The 15,303-nt window shown below is 29.0% G+C and overlaps 1 protein-coding gene across 5 annotated transcripts in view; it reads right to left on the reverse strand.

Moving 5' to 3' along the window:
* Positions 1-15,303, reverse strand: part of LOC142322444 (orphan steroid hormone receptor 2-like) — a 90,534-nt gene that overhangs the window by 34,719 nt on the left and 40,512 nt on the right. For 4 of the 5 annotated variants that reach the window (XR_012755853.1, XR_012755852.1, XR_012755854.1 and 1 more), the window contains 3 exons: positions 11,332-11,472; positions 6,899-7,038; positions 3,711-3,890 (listed from right to left, as the gene is read on the reverse strand). Coding sequence is in view for 1 of the 5 variants with exons in the window: in XM_075361539.1 (XP_075217654.1) it covers positions 3,711-3,890; positions 6,899-7,010 (292 nt within the window). In the remaining 4 variants the exon portion in view is untranslated. The remainder of the gene's footprint in view (positions 1-3,710; positions 3,891-6,898; positions 7,039-11,331; positions 11,473-15,303) is intronic. The other variant, XR_012755855.1, reaches the window with a different exon arrangement.

Genomic DNA, 15,303 nt, shown 5'->3' on the forward strand with positions numbered 1-15,303 from the left:
CAATAGCACATTACTGATAAATTGTTTTAGATATCACTGATAAACATAACTTTTGTTTCCTAACATGCAATAGATGATTTTAAACTCTTATTTGAAGCTGAAAACTATGATGCTAAACTCAGAATCTTTCTATCAACCACCATTTTTGAAAAAATGTTAAAATTTATTTAAAGGATTTTTTTTTCATTTTTTAACTTATAGTTAGCATTTTAAGCTCCTATATTGTATTTTATTAGGTCATTTTTTATTAACTTTATTAACATAATTTGTAAGCTATAAATAAACAATACTAGACAAAGAATTAATTCATATCATATTCACATATTATAACATCATATCTAATACTGAAGAGTGAGCCTTCATGGACAAGATTGATAATCTCTGTGCAGGTCAAAACATGTAGCTGAAAACACAGCTGTGTTGTTTGTATTAACAACTGGATTTAGGAATGAATTAATTTTGTTCAGTCTTATTGCTGTCTTAAGTCAGTTAACAGTGCCTTGAAATAGTGGAAATAGTGCCTCAAAATAAGTGTCATAATGCCTTGAAATTATGTGGATGCCTTTTGTTATGTATGTGGTGAGTTTACCGCAAAATCAAATAGAAAAAACATTACACCTTTAATTAAAAAAGCATATCATTTGTACGTTCAGTGTAAAATTGGTGATCAGGATAAGATGTGGGCTCCTCATATAGTATGCACTAATTGTTCTGTATATTTAAGAGGAAAGGTACACGAAAGGCTTTGCAATTTGGTGTACCTATGGTTTGGCGTGAACCAAAGGATCATGTAACCGATTGTTACTTTTGTTTAACAAGTGTGTCTAGAATTTCTAAAAATTCTAAACATACTGTAAAATATCCTTCACTGCAATCTGCGATCAGGCCTGTACTTCACAGTAAAATTATTCCAGTTCCTGAGCCACCTGTGAATGTATGTTTCAAAAGCAGCAATGAAGAATCAGGCAGTACTGAAGAAGACAACAATGATTTTGATTTTGAACTGTCTTCCAATAAGCCACATCTTATATCACAAGGTGAATTAAATGACTTGGTTAGGGATTTAAATTTTGGTTAGGGATTTAAATTTATCAAAAAAATCAAGCTGAACTGTTAGGATCAAGACTGCAAGGTTGGAATTTACTTAATACCAACATTTAGGGCTTTCAAAAGAACTTTCTCAGTACTTTATTGATGAAAATAATTTGGTTTATTGCACAATTATTGATGAGCTTATGTTGCACTTAGGACAAGTTCATAAACCTGAAGACTGGTGTCTTTTCATAGATTTGTCCAAGTATATTTTAAAAGTGGTTCTACTACACAACGGTAACAAATATCCTTCAATACCAATCGCTTATGGTATTAATTTGAAAGAGACATACGATGTGATGAAAGACGTTCTTGAAAAAATAAAATTATAAAAAACATAGCTGCAACATATGAGATGATTTGAAAGTTATAGCTATTTTGTTAGGCTACACCAAGTACATGTGTTTTCTTTGCGAATGGGACAGCCAAGCTAGGGATAAACATCATGTTACCAAAGAATGGAAGAAACAAGACAACTTAACTCCAGCTGGGAAAAATGTTATTCATAAACCCTTAGTTGAACCCAAAAAAATACTTTACCCCCTCTCCATATCAAGCTAGGACTCATGAAAAATTTTGTAAAAGCAATGAAGGACAGTCCTGGATTTTTGCATATCAGGCAGAAATTTCTGAATGTAAGTGAAGGAAAAATTAAAGAAGGAATATTTGTTTGTCCTCAAATAAGAGAGTTGGTCAAAGATGATGTATTTAACTCAATGTTAAATAATGTAGAAAGTGCAGCTTGGGCTTCAATTAAAGACGTTTGCAAAATTTTCTCGACAAACAAAAATCTGACAATTACCACAATATTGTTAATCAACTTCTTACTTCACACAGAACTATGGGATGTAATATGTCTTTGAAAATACATTTCCTCCACTCACATCTGGATTTTTTCCTGGAAAATCTCGGAGATGTAAGTGACAAACATGGTAAATGTTTCCACCAAGACATTTCGGTGATAGAAAGTCCCTACAAAGGGAAATGGAATACTAACATGCTAGCTGATTACTGTTGGACATTAATTCAGGGTGTTCCTGAGACTATTTATTAAGGAAAAGCATCAGCGAAATCATTCTAACACAGGTATGACCATCCAAAATTATAAATTTTACAGATTTTAACTGTATTTTCCCTTAATTTGTTTATGGAATAATTTATTTAAAATGAAGGATGATAGAATAATTGTATTTACAGATCTATAACGTATGCAAAAAAGCAATTCAAGAAATGATATCATACTTAGAGAAACATGAAAAATTTGTTTTTGGTCTATCAGTGTATATTGTTGTACATGCTAAGCTACTATGAACTTTTCTAAATCCACTACTTCAAACACACATTAAAAAATCTTTCTTGATGAAATAATTTTCAAAATAAATTACACAAAATACAATACACATTATTTAAATATGTAATTTATATTGTTACTTTAATTATTAGCCAAGTTGTTGAAAACTGTATTAAAAAATGCAAGGAAGAACTTTACAACAATTGTGAATCTAGTTTAATTTTGCATTTAACATTCATAAAGCCACGTGATATAATATACTTACAGACATAAATAACACGATATAAAGATGTATGAGGTAAAAAGAAAAGCTATCAATTTCAGGAGTAATTCAAAATTATATAGCATCAAAAACTAACTGAACTAAACAAAACAAAGAATTAAATGATTTTAAAGAACTGAATCATGAAAATACAACTAGATTTTCATAGATAATTAAATGAGCATATCCCAACTTATATTAAGGTTTTGGCAGTTTGCATATGTTACAAATACCACAAGCTATTGGGACTTAGGAATTACAAAACTAATCTGTTTGTTTTGAGGTAGCAATTGTGCAATATTAAAACCAGACTTAATCATATTATGAAAGGAACACTACAACAGTTTTACTTTAAAGATGTGTCACTATCATCCAACTGACTTTCACAAGTTTACTAATATGAAAGTAGATCTGTGGACAGGATGGCTACTACTCCTTGAAATACCTGAAATTCTGTTGTCTTGTTTATTATAGTTTCCACACTCTCCTAGAGGCCGGTTTGTTTTTTGTCAAAATATGTTCAGAATGATTTCAAATATGTTATGCTGCAGCTCGTCTGGTTATTCTGACACTTTATTCTTTAGTAAAAACAGAATCATCCTTTAACTGGAACCTTTTTATATTTGTTTATTAGGATTAGAAAGTTTTTTTAATAGAAATATTTTCTGATAATTTCTTTTTTAAATTATTATTAGGTTATTGTAATTTCTTGACAGATTGATCTCTGTAAACATTACACTTAATTCTTTATTATACAAGTAAGGTTGATGTACAGAGATAAACCCACAACACTCTCACCCATTCTTTTGGCCTAATTTGTATTATTATTCTTATGGAATAGAAATCATTTCGTACAGGCTTTTATTATAGAAAATTCAAAGCAATAATAAATAAATAATAAGTATTCAAACAAAAATGAGATTATCTCAAATATTTATTAAGTTTTTCATTAAGCTCAAAAAGATGAGACTTATTAAGAGACTTATTATGAGACTTATAAGAGACTTATTAATTTTAACATCAAATATATTAATACTCTAAAATAAATAAAATACTGATACTCACAATCACTTCGCATGCCCATGGAAAGGCACTTCTGCAAGCGACAGTACTGACATCTGTTACGATGGTGTTTTGTCACTTCACAATTTTTACTCCCTCTACATTGATATCCCAACTGCTTACGAATTGACCGTTTAAAAAACCCTTTACAACCTTCACAACTAATAGCACCATAATGGCGGCCTGAAAAAAATTAAACATAAGATTACCATAACATGTCATAATAATAAAGAAAAATGTAGAGAAAAGAGTATGATCTACAACAATTATATAAATGAATTTAATGCATATACATCTTAAAACTAGTCTATTTTAAATTAATTAAAAGTTTAATTTAAAATCATTTAAATTAAAAGTAAGATTTTAATTTAAATGCACTATATTAAATAAAAATTACTGCTGAATATATTATAAAATGTATATACACACATACTATTAATATATATACAAAATATTGTATTACAAATTTTGTGGTTTTTAGTAATGTTTATGTTTTCTAAATTTTTAAGTTTTTATTTCTTTTTTATCATTTGTTGATGTAATTATAGAACTGTATACCAACTGATGATACAGGTTCCCACAAAAGTCAACTATTGGTATTAGTTTTTTTTTTGGTATTTCTGTTACTGTGTTTGATGGTTAAATTGTTTTTTTGAATATATAAACACACACACTTGAATAAAGAAAGCTGTATACCAAATATCTGGAGAATTCAGAATAAAAATAATAATAATAAAATAAAAATAATAATCTTGCTAATATATATATATATACTCATTCTATATATTTAAAATACATGGCTGACTTTTTTCTCAATTCATCTACAGAATTACTCTATCAATTCAGACAGCTTCTATTATAACATACTATTAAACTTTGTAGATTACACAATTCTTTTGTATCATATCTTATTTTATACTTTTGAAACTTCTAAGAAGCAAATATATTTCTACATACAAAAAAAAATATTTATAGGTGTTTAAATATCTAAAATAAATTTTAAATTAAAAAGTTAATTCTTTATATACAAATTTTTCTTGTACAATTTATTTTTACTGAAGGGTCGAGGGGTTTTTGTCAGGACGATCTCTCTGTATATACAAAATGGCATATTTTGTTTCATTATAATTAGTTTAGAACAATAGTAATTTTTAACTTCCTAACTTTATTGACGTTCATTATATCAATATTGACAGAACCCAATCTTTACTTTAAAAACAATTGGCCTACATTTTTATTTTATCATCATTTTTGAGCTGTAATTAATGGAGATAAAAAAGACGCACCTAAAAATCATAAAAGTATTGGTAGAAGAATGTCTTAAATTTAATTTCTGCGAAATTGTAATAACATCTAGAAAGAGAACTTCTAAGAAAAATAGCAAGTAAAATTACTACTTTTTGAAAAGAAAGTCTTCAAACATGGTGTCTAAATCAAAAATGGTAGACTGAGCAAAAGTATTTATAAAAAAAAATTAACAAACTAAAAAAATCCTCATATTTCAGTTTAACAAAGCAATATTTATTAGGATATGTTAAATTAAAAAATTACATAACAAGTTGTTAAATATTAAGAGAAAAAGATCAATAACTAAAATATATTTTAAAAATTAGTTAATACAAAATATTAAGTTTAATACAGTCCTAACACACTTGAATGACTGAGCACAATGAATGAAATAAATCTTGAAAATGTTACAGTATAACAAATTTATGATAACAATGATCAACTTACTGCATATGTCTACAAAGAATTTGATGCATTCTATTGTTTGTACATTATTATGTTTTATTTGTTATTAATGTATTTTGTAAAGAGAATATCTACTACTTTAATCTTAAATGACTAATCTAAGACAAATAAAATATTATTAAACTGTACAAAATATCTGTTAGGTCTATCCTGGAATATTTATCTTTTACTTGGAAAAGTGGAAGAAGTTACAGTATTTATAAAATTGAATTAATCTTTGGTAAATTCATAGGTTACTTAAAAAGAAGGTTTCTGGTTCATAATGAAAATGAATCCTTGTTGAGAGAGCTAGGTCTTTTTACTTTCAGTAGTTGCTAATGTGCCATATTTCTAAAAAGAAGTTAATGTCTTTATATCTCAGGAAATGTTTTTGATCAAACTGACAACCCTATGATCTATTTTCTGTCAATTTAAGATTTTGTGTGCAGTTACCTCTCTATACTCTCTCCTATTGCTAGGTTTATTATAGCAACAAATAAAGTTCATGATGACAACAATTTTAGATATAATGTATTAAAATTAAAGAAAAGATTGATATAAGTTTGATGGAAGATAAGAGAACTTAGTTTGTAGGATGCTTTGTTTTTTAAATAAAGATGTTGTAATATGTTGCATGTATTATTTTTCTGCATATATATTTACCTGTGTGGCTGAATATGTTTTGCATGTAAAGAGGAGAAATTATGTTTTAATTTATGTTTTATTTATTATATATTGTAAATTTAACAAACATTACTGTACATAGTAGCATTTTTGTTTATAATCTGTATGTTTTAAATCTTTGTTTTTAAATTATAAATCAGTACAGAAAATGCTAGTAAAAACACCAAATTTTTGTACCATTCTGTTGCACAATTCTTTACTTTTCTTTAAGTGGCTGTCTCTATGGTGTTAATTAAAAAAAAAAAATTATGAAGACTTCAAAAACCGACTCCCAGATTGAGTGTTGAAAATAAACTGGTTGCCACTGCAATACTCACCAATAATATATAATTTTTATTGCATACTCATTTGTTTTCCATTGCACTTAGTGCTAGTTGAACAGCAGTCTGTGAAGCATAGAACTTGTTTTATTCCTACCATCAAATGTGTGGTGAATAATGTAATTTGTATTCTGCAAATGCAGATATGACCTAACTAACATAATAATGAGCACAGCATGATAAGCACTCCAGAATTCCTGAATCATCTGCTTATTTTAAAACAAAAAAATAGCAAATCATATTACACCTGCTGTTGCTCAGTTTCTATTTTTCTTTTATCTATTATTTTTTTAAGAACAAACTCTTGTGCAACACGTCAAGGTTGAAACTGTTCTAATATTGCACGGTTTGCTTTACTTTTCCATCTATTTAGCCACAGATGATGATAATAATAATAATAATAAATGTTTAAGAAAACTGTACATATAAAAAATTACAATTTAAGGTTTTATTTACCTGAGGCCCTATCTCCGCATACAACACAAATTTCTACAGCTAAACAAAGAGAATGGATTTTTTCTGGAGCAGAAGATGACATTTCCACTGTGTAGTCTATTGGTGTATCCATATTCAGAATCCATGTGCTATTTAGTTAACTGAAATGCAGAATAAATTAATGCCTAATTAATTTAAATTACAATATTTATTAAAACAAACCCTATGGAGAACAATGAATGCAAATAAATATAAACCATTCCTTTACCACTTATGTGTACAGGTAATAAAGACAATATTGAATTTAACAACATATAAATGTCTTCGATTATAAATTTATATGATGCAGGCATGAAATAAATTCACATGTTTAATGAGCTGATGGCTAAACTTAGTGATAAATAATTTTGAGTTTGGAACCAGTTAGGCAGAAAGGAAGAACCAAAGATTTATTTACAGTAACATATAATACATGACATAGACTGGCAACTTTTGGATTTAACCAAACCATATCAGCTATACTAATTGAATCCTATATATTTATTTATGTGTTTCATATTTAACATATTATACAACTATGAACAACAGCACTGATGATGATGTACAAACTAGAATCACTCCCAATGTGTACATAATTTACATGGTATAGTTTTCCAAATCAAAAGAAGATGGAAAAGACAGAAGATTAAAGGGTTGTATCTAATCAGCAAATGGTTATTTAATTAAATAAAGAGTATACAAAATGTGCAGTTTGGGTTAGGAATAGAAATAGGGCAAGCACAAAGGCTATCCTTAACTTTGTTTAATAAGTTATTGAAGATATGATGGAAAATATTCTACAAGAGGATGATAGTTTCAGGATAGGAGAAGAGAAAATCAGCTGTGTAAGATTCATAGATAGATGGGGATTTTAGTAAATGAAGCATAGGATATTCAAACGGTGATTTCAGAATTAAAAGATATTATGAGACAACACAATATGAAGATGAATGTTAAGAAAGCAAAAATAATGAGGGTAGGTGACAATAAGGTGATACACATTTACAGAAAAAGAGGAAAGAATGGAAAAAATAAAACAGTACAGATACTTACATACTATATTAACAGGAAATTACCAAAAAAAAAAAAAATGGAATACAAAGAATTGTAATGACTAAGGAAGTATTTAATAGAAATAATAATTCTTCCAAGACTATTTTCTTCTTCAAATTCTACTATACCTTATAACGTATAGATCAAGAAGTGTCTTGTTTAATGTTTACCTGCTGAGGAGGTAATAATTTAATCAACTGCATTAAATTCACACGAAATCTGTGTTAAAATAAAAAACTGAAATGTAAAATCTGTAGTTAAGATTTATTATATGGAGGGTTAAGTATATTTCACTTTTTAAATGTTATTAGGCATTAGGTATGCTGGCTCAGTATCCAGATTTAAAACCGATAGTGTTATAGATACTGACAAATAGATGGGTAGTTTATCATGCATTTTCTTTCTTCAATCTAGGGATATCAAATTAAGTGAAATAAAATTTACTCAAATAGGACTAGAAGTTTGCTTTTGAAAATGAGATATTTCTAAAGGAGTGTCAAAATCAGTCCTCTTCAACTTGAAAAAAAAAGTCAAAGAGACTTAGTCACCATCACTTAAAGATAAGAAGCAAGTTCAATTAAAGCTTAAATTATGTGTTATATATAAAGATTACATAAAATATTTATCATCAAAGTAAATTCTGATATAACATTTCGTATCTAACCAAATATTTTTAGTCTACTTTACAACTTAAGAATAGATTTTTATCAAATTTTTCTTAGTATTTCAAACTTTATAAAATTGATTAAAAAAAACTTAACTGATTTTTACTCTCCTGGCTAAAGCAATATATGCTGCTATAGCAGCCATAGCTATAACAGGGAAGTATATATTCATACATGGTATATGTGGTATATTGTAAAAATTATTAATTTCAAACCATCCTTTAAACAACTGCTTTACATCATAGTTGAGTGGTGAATCAAATTAACCAACAAACTGCAAAAACCATAATGAGATAACAAAAATATCAATATGTTACCAGGGCAGCACGTTGGGTCCATTGTTGTGGGTGGTGGAATTTGATTCCCTTCTGCGGCTGAGACTGCCTGGCGGGTGTCTCATCATGGCTTATGCCGACGATGGGCTTCTACTGATTGAAGGAAGCTCACAGAAGGAGGTTGAGTTCCGAGCCACCCTGGCTTGCAGGATATTTCGAGTTGTGGGTATCAACATATGATGATGTTCAGTCCAGAGAAGACCACAATGGTGCTTCTTAAAGGCTGTTTGGCAGTGAGGTGTCAGGTTTGTGTTTTGATGTCAGGCCTTTGTATTAAATATGTTCAAGTTCAAAAACACCTCAGGATGTTTCTTGATGAGAAATTGCAGTTCACGAAGCACCTTAATTACGTCGCGGAAAAGGCCTGTCGTGCCTTCTTTGGTATTTCACAAATGGTCAATCCTGATTGCGGTCTCAATTTTAAGACTATACTATCCTGTATATAAGGGTGTATGCAAGGCATATGCTATATGCAGTGCCTGTTTGGGCGGATAGGCTAAAATTTAAAAGCTGTCGGGATATATTAAGGGCTCAACACCTTATATTATTAATGGTAATGGGAGGTTACCATACTATTTCACAGGAGACAATCTTGATGATTACAGGTGTGAAACTGATAGATTTAATTGTATCAGAAAAGCAGTAGCATTATGTTGCTAAGAAGTCAGGTGAATTGACTACAGAAAAAATTCACAAGATAGAACAGCATGGTAATGCTTTATGGCAGTCCAGATGGGATGAGGCAGCAGGTGGATGTTATATGCTTGATCTCTTCCTAGATGTTGGTTTGTGGGGCGCCCCCTTTGGGTCCACCTTAACAAGTATGTGACGCAATTTCTTTCTGGTCATGGTGCCTTCCAAGACAGACTCCAGCAATTTGGCAGGGTGGATTGAGGTGTGAATCCAGATTGTAGACCAGATGACAAATACCAAATAATTTACGAATGCATGAAATACAAACTTTTGCGCACAGACTATTTGTTGGCTCAACTTTATCAGGTCGACATTAGATCTTTGTGAGAATTGTAAAAACCAGGCTGAATGGGTAATCATTGAAAATTTCAACAAGTACCTTGCAAGAGAACAGATTACCGAGGGAATTTAGGTTCCACCTGGTCTTTCCTGTATCATGGTTTTGTTGTTCTAGTGTTATGAGGTTTGATGTTTTTGTAGTGTTTTGTTCATTTAGTTTTATTTTTAAGTTCATTTTTATTTTTTTGTTTTCTGTTATGTTATGGCTGCGTATAGAACTCAATTTCTAACCTATCGAGTAGGTAGTTACATTTTTAATTTCAGTTCCTTCATGTCATTCAGTCTTGTTAGACTTGACATAATGTGGTTTATTTTAACGAGTTCACTTCCTAGTAGTACACCGATGGGAATATCACATGTGGTATTCGCATCAATGGCATCCCGACTGAGGCAAGAACAGGGCCGAGAGATGTCTTTTGCCAGGGTTCTGAAGATGACCTCTGGTAAAGCCCACAAGGGCTAGGTACAGAGGGGATGGCATGGCAACCAAAACTGCCACATGCAGGGCGTTTTCCCCTACAAGGTCAGGATGATGCAAACTTATTTTACAAACAAATTCTTATTATTCTAGTTTGAAACATCAAGTGGTTTTTAAATTTACTGCATTTTTATTGCAGTTAAATTAAATACACACTTAAGAACATTTAATATATACAAATAAAATTTAAAAGTTTTATAAAAAGCAAACAAATTTTTTAAGTTATTTACAACAGGAACTAATTAATTTTAAAACTAAAAACAACTAAATAGTTTGGAAACATATTTACAAAATGATAAAAAATAACTAATCTGCAGGGTTATGAGAAACATCCACATGATTATTAAGGCAGGCTTCCACCTTATATATTTCATATTGTTTTAATTTACATAGTTTAGTATTAAAAGTATGTGTCCAATAATGTTTCAAGACCAATAATACTAATAATTCATCTGATCTCTGTGATGTATCAACGAACAGTACGTAACAACATACAGTTCAATGAGCAATAATTTCTACTTGATAACTGAATATCAATGTATGTTATACCATCTAAAATAGTGAAATGATATATTTTTATACAGAACATATTAGAAATACTGAAGCTAACTTGATATTAAAGATAAGGAACCTGTTTTAATTTATATCTCTACTATGGTTTTTTTTTGTTAATAATTCTTGTCAAAACTGCCTAAACTAGAAGAGTGTGTCCTTTCAATGACTGAAATTAGTTCTAGGAATGCATAAAGGAAAAACATTTTCTTTTTAAAAAAAAACTCAGTCAATTAAGTAAAAATTAATTATCAGCTAACTCAGTATCAAATGATACAATTATAACTAAATGGAATTTACCAGAAAAATTATAACAAAATTCCAGTTCACAAGACAACAAATACATCATATAATTGCAGAAATAAGTTATCTCCATAACTGTGTTTCCAAGAAGCCCACAGCAAGCAAACATCCATAGCAAGTTTTAAACGAATCTTCATTCTAAAAAAGAAAACGATGAATATAAAAGTTATCATTGAAAATAAAACCAAAAAGTATATGTACATCAACAACTTTTCTGCTGGTAATTTTTATTTTAATACTTAACATTCAAATGCATTTTTATGAAACTATAATTGTTTAGAATTTTAACATAATTGAGAAATAACATGAATAACTATACACATCCTGGAAATAAAGTTTTCCCATTTAAAGCTTTGTACTTCATGCACTAAAAATATATTTATGTCATTATACAAAATATAATTTATGAACATATTTTACTATTACTATAAATTAATCACACCACTAAAACAAAATGTATATAATGTTTTAATTACTTTATAAGGATTGAAGATTATTTATTTAGTTGTAAGAATACAACTAAATGCCAAGTTGAACTACTTGGCATTAAATAATATCCTAGTCGTCAAAACTGTCAAGCAGAACTTAAAAAAAAATAGGATAATAATAAGTAATTTCTGTACAAAAAAAAATATGAATGGGTCCTAATTATATACACTGGATTCCCTAATAAAAGAAACAGCTTTTATTTTTACATTAAATGGTTAATTTTGTTACAATATGGTGCTAATTATTTGAATGAATGTATTTTTGTGATAGTAACTGACTTTATTCAGAGATTTAAATTTTATTTCAAGTTAGTAATTTTAGACCTGCGCAGTTTTTATTCTGTTTAATAAAAATATTTACATTCAGTCTTTATGATTTTTTCTTACACAAAATTGCAATGTAGAAGCCTTTTTTAAAATGAAACCTTGGGGTAAAGTAAGTAATAAGACATTATTATTATTATTATTACTGCACATACTTACATGTAATATATTGTACAAAATGTCTGGAGTAATGTATAAGCATAACACAAGTCAACTATGCATAACTCAAAAAGGTGGGAATGTTTAACATGAATAGCAGACGGAGAGTGCTAGAATAAATGCAGTGTTTCTCACTGGCTATAATAAATAACATTTACATGTCCTGTTTACAATATGTTTGATAAGACTTAAACCTATAACCTTGAATGTAAACGTTCACTTGGATGCAAATAGCAATATATGAACATGCTAATTCTAATCATAATTAGTTGAAAAGAACATTTTACTTCATATCAATTAAATACAATACAGCTTAAGTACAATTTTTTTTTATGCATTAAGGTAGTAATAATGCAGACTGTAGTAGAATTTTCTTTTTTATATTACGGCAGTTACAATACAATTTAAATTCCCAGAGAGCTCATATAAACTGTAATAATATCAAAATAAGTAAAAGATAAAATAGGAAAAACTTATATTGTAATACAGAACCAAAATTAAATCATTAAGGAAAAATCATAATAGTCATCAAACACTTGAATAAACTTTAACCAAATTTTTTTCAAGATTTTAATAAAATACAACAAGGCAATAGTTTTATCATCTATGATAGTAGGAGAGTAAAAATTATACAAAATTACTTATTTTTAATGATAAAAAGTCAAATAAAACTTGATAAACTATTTTTATTTATTTTAATACGTTTAATAATGTTTATAGCTGCCATCATCTGTAATACTAGCACTGTATTGCTGTTGCAGCTAAAGATCACAAAGAATCATTACTACTAAATACTCCTACACAGGTGTATATAACACACTCACCGACATACTACTATGCAAAATAAGTAAAAATAAAGAAAAGGACAATAAACTAAATAAAAAATTTTTAAAATGCATCTCCATAAAAAGACAAAAATTTAAAAAGAAAGCTGGATGGAATGTAACTTTCAGAATAATTACAACAAAATAAATCATCATATATATAGAACACACAACAAAAAGACACAATGCCCTAGGTATACTATACAAATAAGATTACTCTGATGACCACAAAAAGTTCTACAATGGGCCAACATGATATAAAAACAACATGTACAATGGACAAATAAAAGCAATGAATGCAGTGTTAACATTTGCCAACCACAGAAACGTATCAAAAATACAACCACCACCTATAAATTCTATACAGCACAAAAAAGAACAATACATCTTTACAAGTTTGAATATTACAGAATAAACTAACACAGCAAACATTCCAACTCAAAACAGCACAATAAAAAAGTTATTTTTTTAATCAGTCAATACATTTTTATCAATTTCCTTTTATAAGAGGTCTATATAGACAGCTAAATATCTCAAATAAAACCAGGTAACATCTTTATTTTCATTAAAATATAAAACAATCAACAAATGACAAAATATTAGCCAACCATTACTTACCAGCTAGTCATACTGCTGATGGCAACAATATAAATTTTTCTACAAATAAACAACATGTAAGTTTGAATTGGATTAAGTGTGTAAACATATTGGACAAGATAAATGAACAATGATTATAATGTGATTAAAATTTTAACACAACTTATTAGGCTAATATCTTAAAATAATAATAAAAAGAAAATTATCAATCATTGTAATTAATGCTTTTTCTTTTTCCTGTTTAGCCTCCGGGAATTACCGTTCAGGTATTACTTCTGAGGACGATATGTATGAGTGTAAATGAAGTGTAGTCTTGTACAGTCTCAGTTCAACCACTCCTGAGATGTGTGGTTAATTGAAACCCAACCCCCAAACAACACCGGTATCCACAATCTAGTATTCAAATCCATACAAAAATAACTGACTTTACTAGGACTTGAACGCTGGAACTCTCGACTTCCAATCAGCTGATTTGAGAAGACACATTTACCACTAGACCAACCCAGTGGGTTATTGTTATTAATGCTTTCCTTTTCCTTTCTTTTATGTTTAGCCTCCGGTAACTACAGTTTAGATAATTCTTCAGAGGATGAATGAGGATGATATGTATGAGTGTAAATGAATGTAGTCTTGTACATTCTCAGTTTGACTATTCCTGAGATGTGTGGTTAATTGAAACCCAACCACCAAAGAACACCAGTATCCACAATCTAGTATTCAAATCCGTGTAAAAATAACTGGCTTTACTAGGACTTGAACGCTGTAACTCTTGACTTTCCAAATCAGCTGATTTGGGAAGACGCGTTAACCACTAGACCAACCCGGTGGGTTATTGTTATTAATGCTAACATTAAATAACATCACTACTACAATGATTAACCAACATAAAGCAGTTGATCACACAGAGAAATTTTAACTACTGTCATTTTGGAAGAATCATAAGAAAAATACCAGTTAAAACAATCAGCCAAATGAAAGAAATGGTCTCCAGCTACTGAATTTTTGTTAAATTTCATCAGAAAAGGCAGAATTTCATTTAATATTAAAATGTTAAATGTGAGAGAAAATAATTCTGGGCTGTTAACTTAGATCACTGTATAAAAGTCAGAAACAAGGGGGAAATGTGTTCTAGACTATTTATAAACAAATATAAATTTTGTACAACTTCATAATCGAAACAAATTTTTATCAACATCTCGCTAACTCTTGTAGTATATACATATAATTATAAAATGTCAGGAGAAATTACTTATAACAGCAGTAATGATAGGTAATAACGATCAGATCTTAATTTTACATCAAAATAATATTAACAAGAAAGCAAACAAAACATATTAATAATTTCTAGTAAAACTTCTAATTAAACTTCTCGAGAAATAAGAATAAAAAATTAATTCTACAAAACCAGGGCAAGCTGAATACAAACTAATAACATACCAAAATTTGAACGCCGAGATAGAAATAAGTTCATTTCTTACAAACAACAACTATGATGAAAATTTAAGTAAATTAGAATAACTATAGATAAATAAAAGTTCTACATGATTAAAAAATATGGACGCACGTTTAGCAACAGA

The sequence above is a fragment of the Lycorma delicatula genome, chromosome 3, assembly GCF_047948215.1.
Source record: "Lycorma delicatula isolate Av1 chromosome 3, ASM4794821v1, whole genome shotgun sequence".
NCBI classification, from domain to species: domain Eukaryota; kingdom Metazoa; phylum Arthropoda; class Insecta; order Hemiptera; family Fulgoridae; genus Lycorma; species Lycorma delicatula.